Raw genomic sequence first — 26,568 nt, 5'->3', positions numbered from 1 at the left:
TGAGGGGAGGGAAAAAGATATTCCATGCCAATGGAAATCAAAAGAAAGCTGGAGTAGCAATACTCATATCAGATAAAATAGTTTTAAAATAAAGACTGTTACAAGAGATAAGGAAGGACACTACATCATGATCAAGGGATCAATCCAAGAAGAAAACGTAACAACTATAAATATTTATGCACCCAACATAGGAGTACCTCAATACATAAGGCAAATATTAACAGCCATAAAAGGGGATATCGACAGTAACACAATAGTAGTGGGGGACTTTAACACCCCACTTACACCAATAGGCAGATCATCCAGAGAGAAAATAAATAAAGAAACACAAGTTTTAAAAGACACAATAGACCAAAGAGACCTAATTGATATTTTTAGGACATTCCACCTGAAAATGGAAAAATACACTTTCTTCTGAGGTGCACATGGATTGCTCTCCAGAATAGATCACAAATCAAGCCTTGGAAAATTTAAGAAAATTGAAATCATATCAAGCATGTTTTCTGACCACAATGCTACGAGATTAGAAATCAATTACAGGAAAAAGAACAGTAAAACACAAATACATGGAGGCTAAACAGTGTGCTGCTAAATAACCAAGAGATCAATGAAGAAATCAAAAAATACCTAGAAACAAATGACAACAAAAACACAATGTTCCAAAACCTATGGGACACAGCTAAAGCAGTTGTAAGAGGGAAGTTCATAGCAATTCAAGCTCACCTCAAGAAACAAGAAAAATCTCAAATAAACAATCTAACCTTACACCTAAAGCAACTAGAAAAAGAACAAAGAAAACCCAAAATTAGTAAAAGGAAAGAAATCATAAGATCAGAGCAAAAATAAATGAAATAGAAACAAAGAAAACAATAGCAAAGATCAATAAAACTAAAAACTGGTTCTTTGAGAAGATAAACAAAATTGATAAACCTTTAGCCAGACTTATCAAGAAAAAAAGGGAGAGGACTCAAATCAATAAAATTAGACACGAAAAATGAGAGATTACAACTGACACCACAGAAATACAAAAGATTATAAGAGACTACTACAAACAACTCTATGCCAATAAAATGGACAACCTGGAAGAAATGGACAAATTCCTGGAAAAGTACAACTTTCCATGATTGAACCAGGAAGAATTAGAAAACATAAACAGACCAATCACAGGTTATGAAATTGAAACTGTAATTAAAAATCTTCCAACAAACAAAAGTCTAGGACCAGATGGCTTCACAGGCGAATTCTATCAAACACTTAGAGAAGAGGTAACACCTATCCTTCTCAAACTCTTCCAAAAAATTGTGGAGGGAGGAACACTCCCAAATTATTCTACGAGGGCCACCATCACCCTGATACCAAAACCAAACAAACATATCACAAAAAAAGAAAATTAGAGACCAATATCACTGATGAACATAGACGCAAAAATCCTCAACAAAATACTAGCAAACAGAATCCAACAGCACATTAAAAGAATCATACACCATGATCAAGTGGGATTTATCCCAGCGATGCAAGGATTCTTCAATATACACAAAACAATCAATGTGATACACCATATTAACAAATTAAGGAATAAAAACCATATGATTATCTCAATAAATGCAGAAAAAGCTTTTGGCAAAATTCAACACCCGTTTATGATAAAAACTCTCCAGAAAGTGGGCATAGAGGGAACCTACCTCAACATAATAAGGGCCATATATGACAAACCCACAGAAAACATCATTCTCAATGGTGAAAAACTGAAAGCATTTCCTCTAAGATCAGGAACAAGACAAGGATGTCCACTCTTGGCACTATTATTCAACATAGTACTGGAAGTCCTAGCCGCAGCAATCAGAGAAGAAAAAGAAATAAAAGGCATACAAATTGGAAAAGAAGTAAAACTGTGACTGTTTGCCGATGACATGATACTATACATAGAAAATCCTAAAGATGTCACCAGAAAACTACTAGAGCTAATCAATGAATTTGGTAAGGTTGCAGGATACAAAATTAATGCACAGAAATCTCTTACATTCCTATACACTAACAACAAAAGATCAGAAAGAGAAATTAAGGAAACAATCCCATTTACCATCACAACAAAAAAAATAAAATACCTAGGAATAAACCTACCTCAGGAGGCAAAAGACCTGAACTCAGAAAACTATAAAACACTGATGAAAGAAATCAAAGATAACATAAACAGATGGAGAGGTATACCATGCTCCTGGATTGGAAGAATCAATATTGTGAAAATGACAATACTACCCAAAGCAATCTACAGATTCAATGCAATCCTTATCAAATTACCAGTGGCATTTTTCACAGAACTAGAACAAAAAATTCCACAATTTTGTATGGAAACACAAAAGACCCCGAATAGCCAAAGCAATCTTGAGAAAGAAAAATGGAACTGGAGGAATCAGGCTCCCCGACTTCAGACTATACTACAAAGCTACAGTAATCAAGATAGTATGGTACTGGCACAAAAACAGAAATATAGATCAATAGAACAGGATAGAAAGCCCAGAGATAAACCCATGCACATATGGTCACCTTGTCTTTGATAAAGGATACAAGAATACACAATGGAGAAAACACAGTCTCTTCAATAAGTGGTGCTGGGAAAACTGGACTCCTACATGTAAAACAATGAAATTAGAACACACCCTAACTCCAGATACAAAAATAAACTCAAAATGCATTAAAGACCTAAATGTAAGGCCAGACACTATAAAACGCTTAGAGGAAAACATAGGGAGAACACTCTATGACATAAATCACAGCAAGATCCTTTTTGACCCACCTCCTAGAATAAGGGAAATAAAAACAAAAATAAACAAATGGGACCTAATGAAACTTAAAAGTTTCTGCACAGCAAAGGAAACTGTAAACAAGATGAAAAGACAACCCTCAGAATGGCAGAAAATATTTGCAAACGAAGCAACTGACAAAGGATTAATCTCCAAAACATACAATCAGCTCATGCAGCTCAATATCATAAAAACAAACAACCCAATCCAAAAATGGGCAGAAGACCTAAATAGACATTTCTCCAAAGAAGACATACAGATGGCCAAGAGGCACATGAAGAGATGCTCAACATCACTAATTATTAGACACATGCAACTCAAAACTACAGTGAGGTATTACCTCACACCCATTAGAATGGGCATCATTAGAAAATCTACAAACAATAAATGCTGGACAGGGTGTGGAGGAAAGGGAACCCTCTTGCACTGTTGGTGGGAATGTAAATTGATACAGCCACTATGGAGAACAGTATGGAGGTTCCTTAAAAAACTAAAAATAGAACTACCATATGAACCAGCAGTCCCACTACTGGGCATATACCCTGAGAAAACCGTAATTCAAAAAGAGTCACGTACCACAATGTTCATTGCAGCACTATTTACAATAGCCAGGACATGGAACCAACCTAAGTGTCCATCAACAGATGAATGGATAAAGAAGATGTGGCACATATATACAATGGAATATTACTCAGCCATAAAAAGGAACGAAGTTGAGTTATTTGTGCTGAGGTGCGTGGACCTAGAATCTGTCATACAGAGTGAAGTAAGTCAGAAAGAGAAAAACAAATACCGTATGTTAACGCATATATATGGGATTTAAAGAAGCGGTACTGATGAACCTAGTGGCAGAGCAGGAATAAAGATGCAGACGTAGAGAACTGACTTGACACCGTGGGGAAGGGGAAGCTGGGATGAAGTGAGAGAGCAGCATTGACGTATATACACTACCAAATGTAAAATGCATGGCTAGTGGGAAGCTGCTGCATAGCATAGGGAGATCAGCTCGGAGCTTTGTGAAGAGGTAGAGGGATGGGATAGGGAAGGTGGGAGCGAGGCTCAAGAGGGAGGGGATATGGGGATATATGTATACATATAGCTGACTCACTTTGTTGTATAGCAGAAACGAACACAATATTGTAAAGCCTTTCTACTCCAATAAAGATGTGAAAAAAAGAAAAGAAAGCACCTACCACATGTCAGGAACTCTGCTAAGGACAAAACAAAGATGACTAAAAGAGTATCTGAGCTCACAGTCCAGGAATGACTGAAAGGAAAAAGTGACGGGTCCTAAGAGTAAGGGCGGTAAGTCAGTACAAATGAAAAGGTGGGATTTCACTGTAGGGAAAAGAGGAAAAAGGATTAATGCTTTGGAAAGAGAAATAAAAGTAGATTTCTGGGCAATGTGAGGCTGAGAGTTGTTCAATCTTGTCAGGTTCTGAAGGCATCTCCAGATCCAGCTTTCAAAGAAAACTGGGACAATGACAATGGAACAGCTAAAAATAGGTCATAATTATAGCAAAGAAAGCCACAGCCAGCATAAACCTGGCCATTGTTATTGTTGAAGTTGTGGAATTGTTGCTTTCAATTACTCTTGTCATTAGCGGCTTCCTGATACGATCTTCTGTGGTGAGGATAGCTTTTCGAGCTCCATCCCACTTTCCAGGGCCCTGTAGCCGATACTGGATTGGAGTACAGGGTCCCCAAAATAACTGTAATGCCAGTTTGGGGTCAGTGAAGGCCAAGGACAGCAGATTGGGCCTGACGCCCACCAGATCAGCAAGCTCATCCATGGTATCTATATAGTCTCCCTGAATGGTATGGCGTTGGCTGTCCACATACCTGAAGCAGAGAAGACAGAAGGCATGCCTATTAACAGTTCAGTCAATCCATCCATTAGTCAATGCTTTCTATCTGCTCTTGGCTCAATATTGGGCTAGCAGCTGTAGAAAATAGAGAAGAAAGAAAAGACATGTCTCTATTCTTAAGGGCCTTATAATCTACTGAACTAGATAAGATAGATACACGTGAAACAGAAGAATGTAAGACTTCACACGAAACAGACAAGAATATAAGACTTATGGTAAATCACGTGGTTTTAGACTGCTAAATAGAAATGTAGAAGTGGGTAGTTAAAATAGAGCTATGATAAGTCCTTGAAGGATGTGGAAGAAATAGATAAGCTGAGAACAAAGAGGAAACTATTACAAGTCAATATATATAATGTAGAATATATATTGTAGAAGTTTGGCAGTGAAAGGAAGGAGGAAAATAGGAGAGCACCTAGAAAGGGTATCAGGGTTAAGTAAAAACTGTCTTTCTCCTCCTTGCAGAAGGGAGAGTTATGCTGGTATAATCAGTTGAAGAAAACCACATCTTTGGGCATGGGATGATTGTGCCTCTGACTTTTCCACAAAAATTTAGGAACTTCATCTACATCAACTTTGTTCAAATAAAGATCACCAAGTGAATAAGCACAAGTTCTGAAATTCAGATTGCTAAATGTGTCCACCCAAGCACTAAAATACTGGCTGATGGTACCACCTTCCCAGATCCTATAGATTACTCATACCAAGAGCCACTGTGACCTGAGTACGCTGTCACATGACAGCCAGCAAAGTGGCCTCTGCAGATTTGTAAATCTACCTACAGATTTTTAATTTAACCATATCTACCTCTCATTAATTCATCGCTACCCTTCCTTCCTCTGGTAGCTCTAACAGCCCTTCAAGTAATCCTTGCCAAAATAATATACCTGGTTTTCTCTCCATGTGCTTTTTCCTACTTGACTTTTCTTTTAGGCCCTAAACATAGAATTTTCTTAAGCTTTTCTCTCCTTTCCCATCCATATTCAAACCACTTGGTGGTAATTCTCTATTCTATTGTCACAAACTATTATTTCCTTTTCCTTCAAAATATAATCTAAATCCTTAAACGAACACAAGGACAATAAATACAGCACAACATTGCTCTTATGAAGAACTAAGTGGGGGGACTTCCCTGGTGGTGCAGTGGTTAAGAATCCGCCTGCCAATGCAGGGGTCACGGGTTTGATCCCTGGTCCAGGAAGATCCCACATGCTGTGTAGCAACTAAGCCTGTGCACCACATCTACTGAGCCCATGTGCCACAACTACTAACACCCGCGTGCCCTAGAGCCCACGCACCACAACTACTGAGCCCATGCACCACAACTACAAGCCTGTGCTCTCTAAGGCCCACATGCTGCAACTACTGAAGCCCGCGTGCCTAGAGCCCATGCTCTGCAACAAGAGAAGCCACCACAATGAGAAGCCCATGCACCACAAAGAAGAGTAGCCTCCTGCTCTCCGCAACTAGAGAAAGCCCACGCATAGCAACAAAGACCCAATGCAGCCCCTGCCAAAAAAAAAGAACTAACTGGGAAAAATTAACCACCTGTCTTCTTGGGAGAACTCTTACCTTTTGGCCATATCCTCTTGAACCTTAGCTATTTCTTTTATCATTTCATTTTGTGAAGGCAATGTCTTTAACCCTAAAGAGGAAAATCAAAATTTTAAGTGTAAAATTACCTCAGTATGAACACTAATCCTATTAACAATTACCATGCTATGGAAAATTCAAAGGAATACAGGCTAGTTGTCTGTACCAAGGAGGTTACACCTTCACTTGATCACCTTAGCCTACCACCACCAGAATATAATCATATTAACCTCAGTAGCTTACTCTTTTCTACTTTGCCTTTGGAAGATATTTCTCCTAATCTGCTTTCCAACCAATACCTGCCTCCTCCCTAACATAGTCTTTCAATTGGGAAATGAAATATGGACATGAGGAAATGATAAATGGCCTTAAAAGTATACGGAAAATGAGGTACAAAGTAAAAGGGTGGTGGGAATATGGGAAACACATCTGTACTTGTACTCTTAATAACAAAGAGGCTTTATACCACAGGGAGAAGGAGGTAAAAGTAAACTCTCAGTCCTGTTTTATGCCTAAAGTTCCATGGAAGATAAGCCTTACCTTCTAAATTTTTTTATTTACTGAGAGTGAGGGGTAAGGTCAAGGGCAACTCATAATACGCAATCTTAACAGATAAATTTAAGCACCAATGAACAGTTCCAGTAGCAGAAATTTAACTCCAAGGACATGGCTAGACAAAGGTAGAATAGTATTTAAGTCGACATAGACAACTCTCAATTTAAATGATTAGCTTTATGCCCGGATTTACAGGCACTATGCCATGTAGAAAACTTTAGCCACACCCAACTCTAAAGTGTTACTCCACAAAATTCTGGAACGTGTAATTTTAGAATGGGAATATATCTTACCTAATACAATCCTTCTCTCTACAAATACATTCAAGGGGTTATCTCATTCCTCCTTAAATATCTCTGGTGATGGGGATCTCATCACCTGAGGAGATGACTTAATTGTTTGGGTGCTCTACTTGCTGGAACATTATTCTTTTCATTGACCCCAGAACCTGGCTCTATGCAACTGGCACTAGTGGACTTAGCTCTGCCTTCTGGGGCCAAGGAGTCTAGTATTAACAAATGACAGCCTTTGAACCATTTGAGAACAACTGTCATAAGTTCTTTAATTCTTTTCATTATCAGCCTTAAAGCCTTAACAGTTCCCCATATAACAGGTTTCACATTCTGCCACATTGGTTATCCTTCTCTGGGCACACTCTAGTAACTATCCTGGTGTGTCCCTCTTAAAACATGAGACTCAAATTCAACACTCAAGAAATAGCCTTCTGTGTTTTGCCATGTGTTCTTTTCATTTTAGCCTTGGGAATTATTACGTATGTTCATAAGTCAATGAGGAATCACTGAAATGCTTCATTTGAAGTTAATCACAGGTCTTAAGATGCTCATGAAACACAGTTTGAGAGTTGATTTCCAAATTATTTCTCATAGAACAACTGTAATTTTTACTTCTCTTAGCTAGAAACATTATGGAGGAGGAGGTCATTTCTTGCCTGTGACGCAGCCAATTCATCCAAAAAACAAAACAAAACAAAAACCCAACCAAACAAAAAATCACTATAAATTAGATAGGTAGATAGATAGGAATATATAAAGATATGTACTGTATCCGGTGGTGCAGTTCTTAATTCAATCGATACTGTTGTTGCAGTGTTTCCTCATTCAGGCACATGTCATTTTTACCATATGTATCTCCCTCCTTCCTATCTTGTTCCTCCTCTTATATTACCAGTTTACATCAATGACCATAGAACCTGAGCAGAATCTTTTTCTCGCTTTCATCTCCAACATACATTCCATCCAAATCTTTTCAAATTCACCAACGAAATTTCATTCAAATTTGTCTCCTTGTATTCCTTTACCTTAGTTTAAAGCCCTCATTACGTCTTTCTTGGACTTTTGTCACAGGCTCGCAACTGACCTATTTCCCATTTCATTTCCCTCTAATACATCTTCTGAATTACAAATCTGATTTGACTCTCCCTCTCCCAGTTAATCCTTCAATTGTTTTCTATTGCCTACATTGAATGTGAACTTCTTGCATGGCACCTAAGGATTTTTCTTGGTTTTGCCTCTATAAATATCTCCAGCTTCATTTTCTTTAATTCCTATAACACTTTGTTTTCCATAATTCTGAACTCCTTATAGTTCTCAGGACTTGGCTTGTTTTGTCATTTTCTCTAACTTTGCATAAATATTACTAATTGTTCTCTTCTCTGTTATGGTCAAGATGGCCTTGTCCTTTTAGTAAACGCTTACTTTTTATGGTTTATTTGCAGTTGTAGGGAGAATTGGGTACTTGTTCCTTCCTGCTCCCATAGCCAGCTCCTCTACATTGTTATTGGACCCTTGTTTAGGATATAGTAAATACCTGCTGAATGAATGAACACATTAAATGTCTGTTTACTTGTCTACCTTGCTTGACTCTGAGTTCCATAAAGATAGGAATTTTCTGTTTGGTCATATTTGCATCTCCAGCACCTAGCAGAGGGTCTGGCATATACTAAGAGGCCAATAAATGTTAGCTGAAGAATGTTGTTGAAGAACAGTGTGGAACTGAAGTTCAGAGATTTCCTAAGGGTTGCAAGACAAGGTTCAAATGGGGTGAGACTGAATTATAACTCTGTGGAACTAAGTCTTTCAGTGGGCTCTCAGGCCTAAGGCAGATTGTATTTATGTAGTCCTGACTAGTCCCTGCACATTAAATGTAAAGATAATGTTACAAGACAAAGGAGGTGTGGCTGTCATTCTGCCCTTTCAGTCCAGTCCAGCCTTTTACCATGACTGGAAATTGAGAAGGTAGTTCACAAGCTGAGATCCTCAGATAAGAACTTTCTACTATAGAGTTTAGAAAACCTCCAAAAATAAATTTGCATTCACTGAATAGAGATGTATTAGCTACCTCCCATGTGCTAGGCACTGGTCTAGTGTTGGAAGACAAAGGCAAATAAACATGATTCTTTTACTTAAAGAGCTTTCAATATACTACAAAGAGAGGGAGGAAATAAACAGGCTTTTTCCACACAAATAATGAGTAAAGGGCAGGCATACCAGGCAGAGAGAACAGCAGAAGCAAAGGCACAGGGTACAAGAGTACCTGCTGTGTTTGCTGTATAGTGGGTAAGTCATTCAGTGCATCTAGAAGATTGTAGGATGGATGGTAAAGATGAGTGAAAGATGGGCCTGAGAAAGCAGCCTGTATCCAATTTGTGGAGGAACTTGAATGCCATGGTATGACATAATGCCTCCTTGTGATCCAGAGAATTGGTATCATTTCATACGGTTTGCAAGGGAAGAAAGCTACTAAATGAAAGTGGAACACTTGCAAGGGCTCTTGAGAGGGCTACAAATGAGACAAAAGAAAACTAGATTTCTGTCAAGGCAAGCAAGTGGGTTCAGTGTTCTATAAAAGAGTGGAATATTTTCTTGACAAGAGAAGAGTAATTGTAGAGGACAAAGGAAGAAGGGAAACGAGGCTTGGTGGGTAAAGGACAGGCCAGGGAAGACGACAGGCTGAGTTGGGCAGGTGTGAAAGAATGGGAGAAACTAGCTGATTCTAAGGTCTTAAAACTGGCACAGTGAAAGCAGAATTCAGAGGTGAGAAAGCAAGGATTTGGTAGGCAGACAGTAGAACAAAAAACTCAGGGTTCCTTTTGGAAACTTGATAAAGTTATAGGGATTCTCTGATGATTCCTTCCTTCCAAGTGTTAGAAGAAAGCTAGAGGGATTAGCATTAAGATTTGCTAGCAGAGGAAACTGGGCTTTTTGTACATTTCCCCTAAGATCCCCTAATCCTATAGCCATAATGCAGAATCTTCCAAATACTCATTTTCCCTAATCCTCTCAATGGTTCACTTGGTCCTGGAAAAGAGTCTCAGTTGTTCAAAGTGTACAAGATGTCGTGGCCTATTTTAATGCAACTTTTTCCTCTTACTTAATTGACCCAATTAAAAGATCCACTTTATATGACTGGAATTAAGCCAACTTAACGGGTTACTTGCATTGGATTGCTGGTCCATTGCTCAAGGAGTACATGATCTACTGGATAGAATTAAAAGGAATTAAGAAATAAAAGAACTTTGGGACTTCCCTGGCAGTCCAGTGGTTAAGACTGCATGCTTCCACTGCAGGGGGCATGGGTTCGATCCCTGGTTGGGGAACTATGATTCCCACATGCCCCATGGCACAGCCAAAAAATTGAAAAAAAAAAAAAAAAAAAAATGAAAGAACTTTGGGGAATTTGGAAAAGTTTTTTATCTATCAACTCTAACATCATTGCTTCTTTTTTCTCTGCTACCATGAGGATCTTCAATAGGTAAGAAGAATCTGTAATTTCAATAAGAACTTTTAAAAAACATGTTTATTTATTTGTTTGGCTGTGCCGGGTCTTAGTTGTGGCACGCAGGATCCTCTTTGCGGCATGCAGGATCTTTAGTTGCAGCATGTGGGATCTAGTTCCCTGACCAGGGATCAAACCCAGGCCCCCTGCATTGGCGATGTGGAGTCTTAGCCACTGGACCACCAGGGAAGTCCCTCAACAAGAACTTTGAATAGTTTTAATTAAACATTAGTAATGGTAGCAAATTTTATTATAGTAACCATAGAATCAAAGGACTTCTTTGTTAGAAGGAACCTTAAAAGTCATCTGATTTCTCCCTATTCTGAGGCTTGAATCTGCTTCATATTGGCCTGGTCAAAGTTTATTTTTAATGTTAAGCTGATACTGTGCAAACTCTCAGAATTTCACTCCTTGCTTCTGGTTCGACCCTTTGAAGTGATACTAAGCAAATATATAAAACCTTCTGCCATGGGGCATCTATTCAGGTATCTGAAGGGAACTTTCATATCTCCCCTAAATCTTATCCTCTCCAGGCCAAACCTCTCCAGCTCCTTTAGTTGTACTTCAAATGGCACATTTTCAAACCCCTTAACCACTCTTGTCTCTCTCCTTTTAACATACTCCAGATTCATTTTTAAAATGTCTGTGGGTGTGGTCTCACCAGTTCAGGGAAGAACAGTTGTAAATTCCAGGACATTATAGTTTTTTAATAATGCCAGATATAGTTAAGTCTTTTGGAAGCCACATCATTCTGCTGATTCATATTGAGCCTGCTATCCCAAACCTCAAAGTTTTTTCTCATGTTTTCCTAGCCAAAACTTTCTGAAAGAGGGAATATAAAGGGGGGGAAAGTAAGACTTTGAGTGGCTGAATCTTCTTCATTCTGGACTAGTCTTTAACCAGCTCTTAATTTTTGTCTGAAATGAAATCACAGCACTTCTATATTTGACTTTCTCTAACTATAATGAAAGAAGATTAAATTCTTTTGCTTCACAAATATGTATCTGTTGTCTAAAATCTAGATGAGTGGATTTTAATCTGGAGTGCACATTGGAATCACCTGGGGAACATTTTCTCAGCAATCTTATGTCAGTCCCACACCAGACTTATTAAATAAACACCATCAGGAAAAGCATGTCTGTTTTAGGGAAACTTCCTAGGAGATTCTGCTATATGTCCATGATTATAAGTTACTACTTTATATTCCCTCAAAAATTAATTTTTGAGCACTAATTTTGTGCCAGGCACTGTTACAATCATACATACTGTCTCAGCTATTTATAAGCAAGAACATAAACATAATTAAACAAACCACTAAGTAATTAGGTAGTCATCTTGCATGGTCACTTACCTTTAAATACTTGAGTGACCCAGCGTCCTTGGAGCTCTGAAATGGGCATAATGGCACCCAAGGGCTGGATCAAGCCTATAATTGCAAGAGTTGGCTTTTCTAGGTTAGGAGGGAAGACCTTTTTATACAGAGATATCTTGTTTTTGACTACTTTGACACAATCTTCAACAAAAGGAAAGGCAAAGCTATAGCCTGTAGCAAAGATAACAGCATCAATGTCATCCTCCCTGGAGCCATCCTCAAATATGGCCGCTGTCTCTGTGAATTCCTTCACGTTTGTTTTCACCTTCACCAAGCCAGAAATTATACAGTTTGGCAGATCATCATTTATGGTTGGTTGCTGACTCAGAGCTCTGTGAAAGATGATAAAGAAGGAAAAACGAGAGAGATCATTGCCATGTAAATAAAATTCTATTTTGATTGAGGTGGTTAATCAATATGCCAATAGTCTCCCTTTATTCATGATATTTGGGAAAGGTCTAATGTATACCAGCTTGATAAAGATAAGGATCTCAGAGTAAAAGTTGGACCCTGGATGGCATTGAAAGAGAAGGTGTTGGAGAAGTGAGGGAAGGATTGTTTTATTTGAAGAGTACATGCATGGTTTCTCAAGGACTAATAATGCTCTCAGTGATATGATAAGGCCACAGTCTAGTAGCTTCTATCCATATGTCAAGAAATCTGCAGAACTGGACTATCAGCATTCTGCTGAGTCTCTTTTCCGCTTCAAAGGCCCAAGAGCTAGGCTTGGACCATCATTTTCCAAACGGTATAATAAATTACATGTGTATACTGACTTAGAGTTATAAACTGTTTTTACATACATTAACGTATTTGAGTCTCACGCAAACCCAACGAAGGAAGCAGGACAGTTGTCATTATCCAGGTCTTATAGATGAGGAAACTGAGGCCTAAAGAAGTTAAGTGGCTTGCCCAAGGTCACACAGCCTAGGATTTTAGGATTTATATCAAAATGTTTTTTTATGAACTCCCTTGAGATACTCTGGGCATGGTAAGTAGTTATTTCCTAGAAATAGCATAGGATAAGGTGCAGAACCTTGGACCTTTCTAAAAGCAGTGTGAATACTTGGATCCTGTGTTAACAGGCTCTGAGAATCCTCAGCCCATCACGTTCAGACAGAGCTGGCCTCTTCTTAGGAACAAGATATGTTGAAACAGTATTACTGGTTTGCTGCATTTAGTAATTCTTTGACGCAAACCTTTAGGTACAGATTTTGTTCTCATTCCAACCTCATCATTTCATCTTTCTCTCCAAACTTACTCCTTTTCACTAACAGTACCATCATCCACATTGTTGCCCAAGCCACAAAACTGTGAGTCTTACATCTGATCACCAAGGCCACCCTTTCTCCTCTTAACATCCCCAGAATAGTTTTACTTATTCTGTTTCACCTGGGCCATTACAGCTGTCTTTAGGGCCTCCTGCTCTATCCCCTTTCAATCTATCTTCTACATCATTTTTGGAGTGATTGTTCCAAAATGTATTTATTATTATGTCACTCACTTGCTTAAAATCTTTCAATGGCTCTGGGCTGTCTTCATTCTAAACTTTTTATTTAGCAGAGCATACAAACATTTTCATGTATCTGCCCAGTGAACCAGGAGATGTACTCAGTCACTCTTCCATCTTCGCCTATAGTCCAGCCAAACCAAACCATGTGCAGCCTCAGAGCATAATGTATTTTTTGCTATTCCAAGACCTTGTATTTATAATTAGAATGCTACTTCCTTCCCCTATTTGTTTGACTCTGTTCTATTATGCCATATAACCTCAATATATTTTGTGATCACCAAAGTTATGGATGCTACAGTTTCCATAATTGGGTGAAATAAATGCCTGAAAGGTTCTTGGCAGACACAGTCTCAAAATATCACCCCACTGATTAATTTCAAAGGAAAAAATATCTTTACAATAAAGAAACCTAGTAGATAACACCTAATCAAAGTGATCAAATTTTACATCATTAATATGCAATAAACTGCTATCATATGGCTCCTGATGTGATCCACCAAGAAGGCACAACATAACATATGAGTATTCACACCAAAATTGTTTAACCTAAATATAATAGAGGAAGAACAACTATGAAAGTCCAAATTTAGAGACTTTCTGCAAAACAAATGGCTTCAATTCTTTAAAAAAATCCATGTCAAAAAAAGAGAGAATTATTTCAGACTGAGAGATTAAAGAGATATGACAACTAAATGCAATGGTGTAATACCTGATAGGATCCTGGATTTAAAAATAAAACAGCTACAGGTAATTCCCTGGCAGTCCAATGGTTAGGACTCTGCACTTTAAGCCACACGGCACGGCTAAAAATTTTAAAAAGCTACAAATATTATTGAAACAATTTGGGAAATTTGAATTTGCAATATATTAGGTAATGGTATTTTTATCAATGTTAAATTTTCTAAGTGTGATAATTATGTTTATGTAGAAGAATGCCCTTTTTCTTAGGCAATATATGCTAAAGAATGTAGGGTAAAATATCTTACTGACTGCAGCTTACTCTCGAATGGTTCAGAAAAAAATTGTATGTATACATGTATGTATATATGGATGCTATATATGTATGAATCTATCTATCTCCAGTGAGGGAGAGGGAAAAAGCAAATATAGTAAACTGTGAATAATAGGTGAATCTAAGTGAAGGGTATACGGGTGCATATTGTACTTACTATTTTATAGCAAGTAAACCTAAACATTGGACTCCCTGTTGGCACAGTGGTTAAGAATCCGCCTGCCAATACAGGGAACACGGGTTCGAGTCCAGGTCCAGGAAGATCCCATATGCTGCGGAGCAACTAAGCATGTGCGCCACAACTACTGAGCCTGCGCTCTGGAGCCCATGAGCCACAATTGCTGAGCCTGCATGCCACAACTACTGAAGCCTGCGCACCTAGAGCCCATGCTCCGCAACAAGAGAAGCCACCGCGATAAGCCCAAGTACCATAACAAAGAGTAGCACCTGTTCGCCACAGGTAGAGAAAGCCGATGTGCAGCAACAAAGACCCAACGCAGCCATAAATAAATAAATTTATTAAAAATAAAATAAAATAAAAGTCAGAAGGGAAAACAGCATTTAAAATCAGCCTTTGGAAATGCTATCACAGTCTACCTTGTAGGCTGTGTGAGGACTCCTATCCTTCATACATACAGGAATCCATGCATTTCCTTATCATATTCTATTGTCTGTCTTCTTGTTAGAGTATTAAAGGAAATATCCATTTCTCCAGCCTGTCATGTATTACTTGTGTGATATTGGGCAAATTAGGTTCTCTAAGTGTCAATTTTTATATTTGCAAAATGGAGATCAAAGTAGTACCAACCTATAGGGCTGTTGTGAGGATTAAATGAGATAATGCGCGTAACTCATTTAGTACCATGCTTGTCTTACATTAAGTCCTCAAAAAGGTAGGGTGTTATTATTACTATTAGTATTACTATTAGGTCTTTAGTCTCAGTATTCTCATGCCAGTGTAATGCTTGGCTCATAACAGATGCTCAGTTTGTTGGATGAATGAATGAATGATGCCCTGCCCTCTACTACCATTTTGTTGTTGCTATTGGGCATCATGTAAAAAGAACTGGTACCTCAGGGAATGATAAAATGGTTAATGCCAAGGAGAATTATAGCCTGAAAATTACAGACCAGTAGATCTTGGACTTCTGTGGGGGAAAGGTAGAAATCTAATCTCAGATTTTGTGGATTTGCTTAAAGTACAGATAGAGGTAGCTATACTATTAGCCTATGTGAACAGTCCTTTTTCTTTGTCTTGGCTGTTACTGCCCACCTCCCAGCCTGGGAACATACCTGTGTTTAGGCTTCAGGCCAAACATTTCATGATCAAACCTTTGGTTCATCTTTTTCTCCAAAAATGTATTTGCTAATGATTGACCACAAATCTTCCTCATAAAATATTGAAATCGAGAAGTCAGCAACACATCAAAAGGATATCCATAGTTTCCGACACGATTGAAGATCCAAGCCCCTCTTCTGGTGCTGAGGAAAACCTGAGGCATGGGAAAAAAATGTTTGTTTTTGCCATTCTCTGACTCATTTCTCTGAAGGAATGGGAATCCAGTTTCTTCAGGATGAAGTTCAAACTCATTAGTCTGGCTTTTTATTCCCTGGCAATATATATATTTTTAAATTTCCTGCCGTTTTCTTCTCAAGCACTAAGCTTACAATTAAATTGGTGTAGTCACTGACCAAGACTATGTCTTGCTCTGAACTACCAGTGCATTTCTGTTTAATGTCATTATGCCTCCCTGAAAAGCCCCCTATCCCCTTCATTCTCCAAAGCCTATTCATTTTTAAGATCCAGATCAAGTCTCCCTCCTCCATGAAGATACCACTGACTGTTCTGGCTGATAATTTTCTCTCCATCTTCTGAACTTCTCTAGCACTTGTCACCTGTCCAACTCATTTAAAATCGTGGAACAGTAAAGCTGAAAGCAACTGGACATCATTTAATCCAAAACCTTCAGTCTTTATTTTGCCTTTGACATTGTTTACATTATTACAAAAAAACTTATTTATATTGATATTTAACATTATATATTCTTATCTTTTATCTTTCCAAATGTGTTTTCTCCAAGGTGGGAGGTAGAGCATATACACCCTTTAGTCCCCAGCCTATCATCAGCATCACTTCCTTTTGTTGAGAATTGTAACCTGTAAGTCACTGTACTAGGTCCTTTATATTTTTATTTAATCAATACAACAACCTCTTGAGGTAGGTACTGTTATGTCCTTTTTATGGATGAGAAGCATGGAGAGGATGAATAACTTGCCTGAGGTCATGTAGCTACTAAATGGTAGAGCTGAATTTCCGACCTAAGTCTGACTGACTCCAAAGCCTGTGCTTAAGTAATGTTTCATCGATTATTTAAGGGAAAAACTGAAGATTGCAAGTAGAACCACAGGAAGCTGGTCTGTCTTTCTGTTATCTGCTGGCTAAAGTCCACATTCAGAGCTGATAAAAGTTTGGTATTCAACTACCTGGCAAAAGCATCACTTTCTCTATATTATAAAACTCTCTGGAGATAGTTTCCACGGTTGTAAGCTATATAAGTGCATTGTTTTATGGTGTTTTGTCTAACCCTTCATGTTAAAAGGTGACCGGTCTATAGAGGGATAATCATGTACTTCATACATATATTCTCACCGATGGTGACCATAACCGCTATCATAAATAAGCACTTTTACGTGTCACAATTGAAAGAGCCTGCGTGATGTTAGAAATCAAATAGTTTTGTGTGCAGTCTATATAACTTTTTCAATATAGGTTATGAGTAATGTAAATGCTCAGAGCTTCAGTTAAAAAGTTCTCTATGTATAAAATAGTGACAAAAATACATACGTCACAAAGCTCTCTCAGACACAACCACCTTACCTCCACCCGCTCTTGCTGCCTCGTTCTTTGGCAATTTACAATTGCTCAGTGCTTGTAAGGCCCAGCTCCTCTATAACTGACCATTTAACAAGCCAATGGTATTAAAGAAAGCTCATGCCTTCGGTCCCCACCACATACCTTGTACATTCTTTTATCATAGCACCCATACCCTTTATTGTTTATATACCTATCTCCTAATAAATGCTTGTTGAATTAATTCATGGAGTAATATATGAAATCAGTTTTGTGGGGATAGATGCGGATAGGCCTGAGAAGTGTTACTGAATGGAGTTTGTGGGTAAAGTTCATTTAACAAAATTGTGGCATTAAATTTCATTTTTTAAAAATAATTTAAAAACAATTTGTGGAGAAGCACAACTTAATTAAAGTTACTGAAGAACAACCAGGCATTTACGTATTGCCAACAAAATTATGATTCAATAAAGACATGAATAACAAAATACATTAATGATGTCTTTTTCTAGGAATTTATAATTAAGATACTTTTTTCCCAGTTCAAAAGCTATGATACAGGGTTTCCCTGGTGGCCCAGTGTTTAAGAATCCGCCTGCCAATGCAGGGGACACGGGTTCGAGCCCTGGTCTGGGAAGATCCCACATGCCATAGAGCAACTAAGCCCGTGGGCCACAACTACTGAGCCCACGTGCCACAACTACTGAAGCCCACGCGCCTAGAGCCCGTGCTCCGCAACAAGAGAAGACACCGAAATGAGAAGCTTGCGCACTGCAACGAAGAGTAGCCCCTGCTCACTGCAACTAGAGAGAAAGCCCGTGCGCAGCAACAAAGACCCAATGCAGCCAAAATAAATAAATAAATACTAAAATAAATAAATTTATTTTTTAAAAAAGCTATGATACAAAAAACAAAACAAGCAAACCAAAAAACGTCAAGGACATAGAGATTGCTTTAGAGTAAATGTAATCCTGTGTTACCTAATTGTATGCAAAGGCTGGGGAGAGCTGCTTGCATGTGCTAGAGTGTGGATGCTTTTCATACTGATATCCATGTTGTCTTTAGAAGGATTAGACTGCTTCTGTTTTCCATTTGGGGAGTGAAGAAGAGTGAAGAGGAAAATTCCCCCACCATCCTATGAGTGAAAAGCTTTCAATGACTGAGTACACTTTCCTTCAGATAAGAGCATAGCACTTCTGCTGGCCAACAGGTGATCCACACTCCGAACGCTGCATTCTAACAAGCTCTCCCAGCAATCACCTGGTCTTCTTAAAAGCCAGAGGCACAATCTGAAGAGACAGCTGAGTGAGATTATGAGCACAGTCTGTGGTCATGACCAAATTCCTTAGTGCGAGGCCAAATGAATGATGGGAATCTAACTTGTAACCTTGGCTCCATCACATCATCAATCATAATGTTGCCAACTGAGGCAGTGAAACCAAGCCCTGCATTTGCCATTGGCACTGATGGGCTGTGTGCAGGTATCCATACACTCTGCTGGGTCCACCTGCAGCTTCCTTGGTGAAGCAAAGTAAATAATTTACTAATTCAAACCTGCTTGGCTGTGTGGCTAATTTCCACAGCCAGATCGCTTCCAGAATTCCCAAGGCCAATTATAATGACTCTCTTTCCAGTGAAACTCTCTGGATTCTTATAATCTCGACTATGAAAGTATTGTCCTTTGAACTTCTCAATTCCTGCAAGAGAAGGGAAAATAATTACTGGGTGATGGTTTATCTGATATCATTTGTTAAATCATTCTTTTTTTTTTGCAGTGTGTAGAGTTTATGCATATATTCTCTGTATGTTCTCCTTTTACTCAGGTGCACTCTTGCCTTTCTGAATATTTTTGCCTGTTTTCTTTTCCCATAGCCTCAGAGTGGAACCTTGTGATTTCCTTATTATAAGTAGTCTGCTTAACTCAGGATCTGTTAGTATTTTAGACCTGTGGACTCACAAATCCAAACTGCTTCCAAAAACCTCCATTCTCTTTTGTCTTTTCATCCTCTTTATTGTTTTTTAAATTGAAGTGTAGTTGACTTATAATATTATATCAGTTTCAGATGTACAGCATAGTAACTTGATATTTTTATAGATTTTGCAACATACAAAGTTATTATAATATTACAGTCTTTTGACTATATTCCTTGTGCTGTATATTACAACCCTGTGACTGATTTATTTTATAACTGGTAGCTTGTATCTCTTAATCCCCTTCACCTATTTTGCCCAGCCCCCACCCCCTCTTTTCATCATCTGTAAATATCTACTTCCATTCCAATTGGAGTATATATGTTCTTATATACTCTAAACTATACATAGAGTGCTTTTTTCCTCTCAGAATGAAAATCCAGGCCAAAGACTGTAATTAAACTCTTTCTTTAAGCTTTATTTTCTTCCTTAGAAACTCAATATTTCTGTTTATTTCCTTGATTGCTAAAAAAGCCCTCATTCAGGTTAAAGAAGATGTGGTAAATATATACAATGGAATACTACTCAGCCATAAAAAAGAATGAAATAATGTCATTTGCAGCAACATGGATGGACCTAGAGATTGTCATACTGAGTGAAGTAAGTCAGAGAAAGACAAATATCATATGATATTGCTTATATGTGGAATCTGAAAAAAAAATGGTACAAATGAACTTATTTAAAAAAGAGAAATAGACTCACAGAGGTAGAAAACAAACTTATGGTTACCAGGGGGGAAAGGTGGGGGGGACACCTAAACTGGTAGACTGGGATTGACATATACACACACTACTATATATAAAATAGATAACTGATAAGTACCTACTGTATAGCACAGGGAACTCTTCTCAGTACTCTGTAATGACCTATATGAGAAAAGAATCTAAAAAAGAGTGGATATATGTATATGAATAACTGACTCACTTTGCTGTATAGCAGAAACTAACACAACATTATAAATCAACTATACTCCAATAAAAATTAAAAAAGAAAAAAATCCCTCATTCAATCTAATGCAGATCAACTTTTATCCTTAAAAAAACTAAAATTATTGTGAAACTAAATATAGAGCCTTCTAATTTTCCTCTAGTCCCCCAAATAACTGTTATCTCTACCTCCTAAATAGCATTAATACAAGTTACCCCATCATCTGGGGTACCCCATACCCCAGAATATGCAGAATTAGGATAAGCCTTATTTCATCCCAAGGTAGGAATCACTCAGACAACAATCCTCCCATTCTTTAGGGATCAGGTCACAGGCATGGTTCAAGTGTCTTCCTTCCTTGTAGGCTACTTACCAGGGAAGCTTTCCAAGGGTAAGTGAGCATTGGTGTGATGGCCAGTGCAAATCATAACTCCATCGAAGACATTCACCTCCTTTTTCCCTTCAGATACCGTGACCACCTCCCATTGGCCTGAAGTAGAGAAATCAGGCTGCTTCTTCACACAGCACACGGTGGTCTGAAAAGAAAAGGGGTAGCCACAGGAGACTATAACCACAGCCTATATAGTGGACATCTTCCCTGACAGGACTCTCCTTGCAGAGGGTTACACAAAGGGCTGATACCACATAACAGGCCTCATGCAGGGATATTTGATTTTCATACTCCACAAATCAGATCTTCTTTGTTTGGGGCTGTGGTCAGAGTGAGAAAACTTCCATGAGGCAAGCTAAATAAAACAGAGTTGGCAGACTAATGTTGCACTCTCCTCTGCTTCTAGAAAAGTGCAGATTACTAGTTCTCTTGGACCATACCCTAAGGCAATGTGATACTTGAATAAAGTTTGGGCTTCTCTTGTGCTTCTGAGACACTCCATGCACTAAATGCCTATTCCTCCCCATATCCCCAGACATCCTGAGACTCTCTGATGCCTCCTTACCTCAAGTCCTGTTCTCACTGTCTGGCCTTAAACTTGTGACTGAGCTAGAGGGCTCCCTTTCCTAACAGAGTAGAAAAACATCTCAGTGGCTCATATTTTACGTAAATGAACCTCTCTTTCACTCCCATAAATGCCCATTTTACAAGTAACTATAAAGAAAGGAGGTGTGAGATGGGATAGTCAGTGGCACAATTTTTAGCTTTAAAAAATAATAATAAATATGGGTTACTCTACCCAGGTTAAGGAAACATTAAGAATGTGTTCCTATGTGCTTCTGGGTTTATGACCATAATGTCTTGGTTGACTAATAGAGATACCCCTCTTGTATACCCGAGCCATCCTATACTATTTATTGTTCTTCTCTATCACGTTCTTACTTTTACACAGGCTGGTGCTTCTGCCTGGATCATCCTTTCATTCTTTCTTCATTTGGAGATACTCACCCTTCAACATTTAGCTTGGTATTATCTCCTCTAAGAAAATTTCCCTGGTGCCTGATGCCTCATGCCCTGATGGGTTAAGTGTCCCTCCTTTGAGCTGCAATGTATAGATTTCAGTGGCATTTATCACTAACTCTTTATTTATTTATTTTTTAATTAATTAATTAATTTATTTATTTATGGCTGTGTTGGGTCTTCGTTTCTCTGCGAGGGCTTTCTCTGGTTGTGGCAAGTGGGGGCCACTCTTAATCGCGGTGCGCGGGCCTTTCACTATCGTGGCCTCTCTTGTTGCGGAGCACAGGCTCCAGACGCGCAGGCTCAGTAATTGTGGCTCACGGGCCCAGCTGCTCCGCGGCATGTGGGATCTTCCCAGACCAGGGCTCGAACCCGCGTCCCCTGCATTGGCAGGCAGATTCTCAACCACGGCACCACCAGGGAAGCCCCTAACTCTTTATTTTTAATAATTATGTTTACAATGAAATTTCTCTTCATTTTTCTATCTCTATAACTAGACTGTGAAATCACTAATTTTTTTTGTTTTTGTGTCTTCAGTGCTTAGTATGGTAACAAACCTGTTCAATAAGTGTTTAAAGAAGTGAAGAGAAGCACCACTAGTCTGTAAATGACTGACTTTGGAAGTCGTCACTGGATATTGCCATTTTAATTTTGTTGTTAAAGAGAAAGAGTCATGATTTAGTAGAATGATCAGAAGGTAGAAGATTTGGGCTTTTTGCCAGCTGTTAGAAATATCGATTATTTTATGGTCGTGGTTTAGAATGATAGGAATATCATGGAAGACTTTACAGCAGGAAGGAACCAATGAAGTGATCTAGTACAATCATCTTGTTTTACAAATAAACTTGAGACACATCAACATTGAGGAACTTACTTGTCTGAAGTCACAAGTTGATTAGTGGTAGAGCAAAGACTAGAACTCAAGTTTTTGCTTCCCAATTCAGTGTTCTTCCCTCTACACCAGAGTTAACTTATTTGCTTCCTCATAACTTTTCAGTACCTACTTCACTGGGTTGTTGTGATCACATAAATAATGCACTGGAAAGTACTTCAGAAACTATGAAAGGGCTAAGCAGCAAGTTGTGGAACAAGTTGTGGAACCAGAAGGTTTTAAAGTTCCCATACCTGTCAGTTCCCTTCATTGTTTTATTGTAATCAAATGATATAGAATGAAGGCAATGAAATGAAGGTGGCTTCCCAGATCTGCAGTCAAAATACATAGAAGAGGGACCTTTCCATGAATATTTTCAGACACAGAGAAGACACAGAGTGGAGTCTGGATAGGATAGATACATGAGCATATCAAACCAATCTAAGCACCGGTAAATGAGACTGGTTATTCATTTACTTGACGAACAACTCAGAACACAGAGATACCCATGAAATCCCCTACCTTAAATCGAATGTACTTTAGAAGGTCAAATTCATTGGCATACATCCTGAAATACTCCAGGACCTGGGAGTTGTGCATGAAGTTAGGATAGTGATCTGGGATGGGATAGTCACTGAAGCACATCATTTCCTTAGAAGTATTGATGATCACTGACTTGTAAATACTGGCCCTTCCTTCTTCAGGTTCTTCCTGCAGTAAATAAAAAGCATTCATAGCAACTTGAGAATTAAGGTCATGGTTTATAAACAGCCAACAAACATTTGAAAATGTTTTCTGAAAGAAATGCCAATTAAAAAAAGTCCCCCCCCCCAAAACCCTTCACATCTCCCAGTATTTGTGCCCTCATGCAGTCTCTTCCCCTTGAATCTACGTTGTCTTTATGACTTGCTTTTGACCAACAGCATGCAGTTGGAATGATACTGAATGGCTTCCAAGACTAAGTGATAGGTAGTCTTGCAACTTCTGTCTGGGTCTCTTAGAAAGCTGGCTCTGGTGGAAGTCAGCAGCCACGTAAGAGGTCCAGCTACCCTGAGACCACCATCCTGTGAGGAAGCCCGAGCTAGCCACATGAAGAGCATGTTTGGGATAGAGAGATGTGCAGCCAGCCCCCAGAAGTTCTAGTTATCCCAGCTGACGTTCTAAATATGTGAGCAGAGAGGTCATAGCACACGTCGTCTCAGCTGTCACCTGATTGCCATGACATAAGACTCCAAGTGAGAACTGCCCATCTGAGTAATAGTCTTTTAAATAGTATATATATTTCAAAGCCTTGGGAAGTTTCAAGAGTTTCATACACTTGCCACATTGTTCTCCAGGAAACACTATACTAACTTACATTCTGTCCACTGTGTGTTCTCATTTTACCTCATTTTTACTAAATTAAAAGACAATTACTCAGTGTTAGCAAAAATGAGGTGAAATGAGATCTTAGTACAATGTTTTCTGGACAGCAATGTGGCAAGAATATGAAACCCTTGCAACATAGCCTTTTAAAGAAAGATTCAGCATTGTAGACAAAGATTTATGTTAAAGGATGTTAACGATAGCATTATTTATAACATAAAAATGAAATAAGTTAAATGCCTACAATATTGTGATTTATAAGAAATATATATTTGGTTATCCAGATGGTCAAAATATATTTCTCATATATATTTGGTCTTTCTCCACAGTTCCTGGCTTAGAGCTCCCAAAACTCTCCTAATTTCCTAAGTGTTGAGAGTGATACAAAGTGTCTTTTGTTATGTTAGTATGGTGACCTTTAGAAAGCAACTAAAGATGGGGGCTGGTTACCAATGGAGCAAACCCTGTGATTAGAGGGTTGTAACTTTCAGTTGCCTATCCCCTGACCTCTGGGGAGGCGACAGGGGCTGTAAGTTGAATCAATAGCCAATGCCCAATGATTTAATCAATCATGCCTATTTCATAAATTCTCTATAAAAACCCAAAAGAGTGGGGTTCAGGGAGCTCCCAGGATGGTGAATGGAAGAGATTAGAGAAGAGCAGTGTGCCTGGAGAGGGCATGGAAGCTCAGTGTCCTTTTCCCTATGTATCTCTTTCATTTGCCTGTTCCTAAATTATATTCTTTTATAACAAACCAGTTACCTAGTGAGTAAATGGGTTTCCTGTATTCTGGAGCTGCTCTAGCAAATTAATCAAACCCAATGGGGGAGGGGTTCGTGGGAATTTCTGATTTATAGTCAGTTGGTCAGAAGTATACGTAACAACCTGGACTTGAGACTGGCAACTGAAGTCCAAATCCAAGGAGGGGGTTGTTGGAACCTCCAATCTGTAGCTGGTTGGTCAGAAGCCCAGGTAATAACCAGGGCTTATGACTGGTGTCTGAAGTGGGGTCGAGGGGGAAGTCTTGTAGGACTGAGCCCTCAATTTGTGGAATCTGATGCTGTCTCTGGGTAGATAGGGATCAGAATTGAGTTTAATTCTTGGACATCCTGCTACTGTTTGAGAATTGTTTGCTGGTGTCTGGGGACCACTCGCCACCCACATACACACACTGGAATTGGTCTCAGAACCATTTAATGCCCAACAAAATTCACTGTAATTTTGAGAACGCACTGCTCCAGATCTGTGCTACCTGAAGTAGGATCTGTGGACTAGCAGCAGGGGCAGCACTTGGGAGATTGTTAGAAACGCAGAATCTCAGGCCCCACCCCAGACCTACTGAATCGGAACGTGCCTTTTAACAAAGTCCTCAAGAGTTTCAGATGCATCTGAAAGCAGAGAGGCATTGCTCTAGCTGACATTTAACCGCAGTTCACTGTTCTTTCCCCATCAAGGTTATCTTCTTTGCTTCCTCAAAAACTTCTAATAACTACCTCACGGGGGTGTTGTAGCGATCACATAAAATAGCGCCATATCTACCCAGATTGTTATATTAGTCTGTCACTGAGATATCACAAACGATGACTTTTCAACTCTACTAGAATTTTTAAAAATTGTTTTGATTATGGAAAATTTCCTTAACCAATTTGGACCCCCTCTTCTCTTTTTATTCCAGAAAAAGATATTTGGATGTTACTGAACATTAAATGGCCACGAAGGAGAGTGTTCACTGGCTTTGCCCACATTAGAGATGATTTTCCTCCCATTTTTAGAGAAGAATTTTTCAATTTCAGAAACCTGAAGAGACCATTTGCATTTCTCTGCCCTATACTTCAAGATCTCGTTCCCTTTGGCTGCTAATGATGTTTTTACAAGTCTCTTCTAATCTATCCTACCTACTTCCACCAAAGTGTTCTTTCTAGGGTATGGTTGTATCTCTGCCCTAATTAAAATTTTGTATACTGCCCCATTTTCTCTAGTTTATATTTTTCAGCTTAGGATTCAAAGACCTCCGTAATGTCTTAGAGTCTATTCTTTATCTCCCCAAGTAGACTGTAAGCCCCTTGACTTGTATTCATGATCCTTCCTACAGCATATAAAATTGTAAATAGCACTTAGTAGATATTTAATAGATGTACGTTGAATTATACTGAGAAAGGTACATATAAAAAAAGGAAATACATTTCACAAAATGCATAACAAAATAATGAAATACATCAAAATTCACTTCAGAAACAGTTGAATAAGATATTTTTATCTTATTCACAAAAGTTTGCTGTAAGGAAAATTGCAAAATAATACAAAATCAAATGCATAGATATATTCATTTTATAGTATTTAAAATAGCTATTAATTAGAAACCACTTAAAATTCCTCCCTCCCCCCATAGGAAAAGGGTTTAATAAATTATGGTATCTCAATATGATGCAGAATTTACATATCACACCACTCCTTAAGTATCCTGCTAAACTCAAAGCAGATCCTGTCATCCCACTGCTTAACAGCGTCAACTGATTCCATTTGGAAAACCAAATTTCTTATTTTGAAACTCAGCATGTTTCACAATTTATCCCAGTCTATCTTTTTATCTTCATTTAGTGCTCTCCTCAGTTAATTTCAAGCTTCTGAGTCATTAAATTGTTGTTGAAACATTCCAGACTCTT

General features: G+C 38.6%; 1 protein-coding gene across 6 annotated transcripts in view; it reads right to left on the bottom strand.

Annotated features, from left to right (window-relative positions):
• Nucleotides 1-1,016: 1,016 nt before the first annotated feature.
• Nucleotides 1,017-26,568, bottom strand: part of LOC137762556 (flavin-containing monooxygenase 5-like) — a 58,545-nt gene continuing 32,993 nt past the window's right edge. For all 6 annotated transcript variants that reach the window (XM_068540619.1, XM_068540618.1, XM_068540620.1 and 3 more), the window contains 7 exons: nucleotides 23,063-23,251; nucleotides 20,632-20,794; nucleotides 18,915-19,057; nucleotides 15,803-16,002; nucleotides 11,964-12,316; nucleotides 6,242-6,314; nucleotides 1,017-4,643 (listed from right to left, as the gene is read on the bottom strand). In XM_068540619.1, the coding sequence (XP_068396720.1) occupies nucleotides 4,298-4,643; nucleotides 6,242-6,314; nucleotides 11,964-12,316; nucleotides 15,803-16,002; nucleotides 18,915-19,057; nucleotides 20,632-20,794; nucleotides 23,063-23,251 (1,467 nt within the window). In that variant the 3' untranslated portion in view covers nucleotides 1,017-4,297. The remainder of the gene's footprint in view (nucleotides 4,644-6,241; nucleotides 6,315-11,963; nucleotides 12,317-15,802; nucleotides 16,003-18,914; nucleotides 19,058-20,631; nucleotides 20,795-23,062; nucleotides 23,252-26,568) is intronic.

This window comes from Eschrichtius robustus, chromosome 3 (assembly GCF_028021215.1).
Source record: "Eschrichtius robustus isolate mEscRob2 chromosome 3, mEscRob2.pri, whole genome shotgun sequence".
NCBI lineage: Eukaryota > Metazoa > Chordata > Mammalia > Artiodactyla > Eschrichtiidae > Eschrichtius > Eschrichtius robustus.
This window is presented reverse-complemented; position numbering and strand designations above follow the sequence as displayed.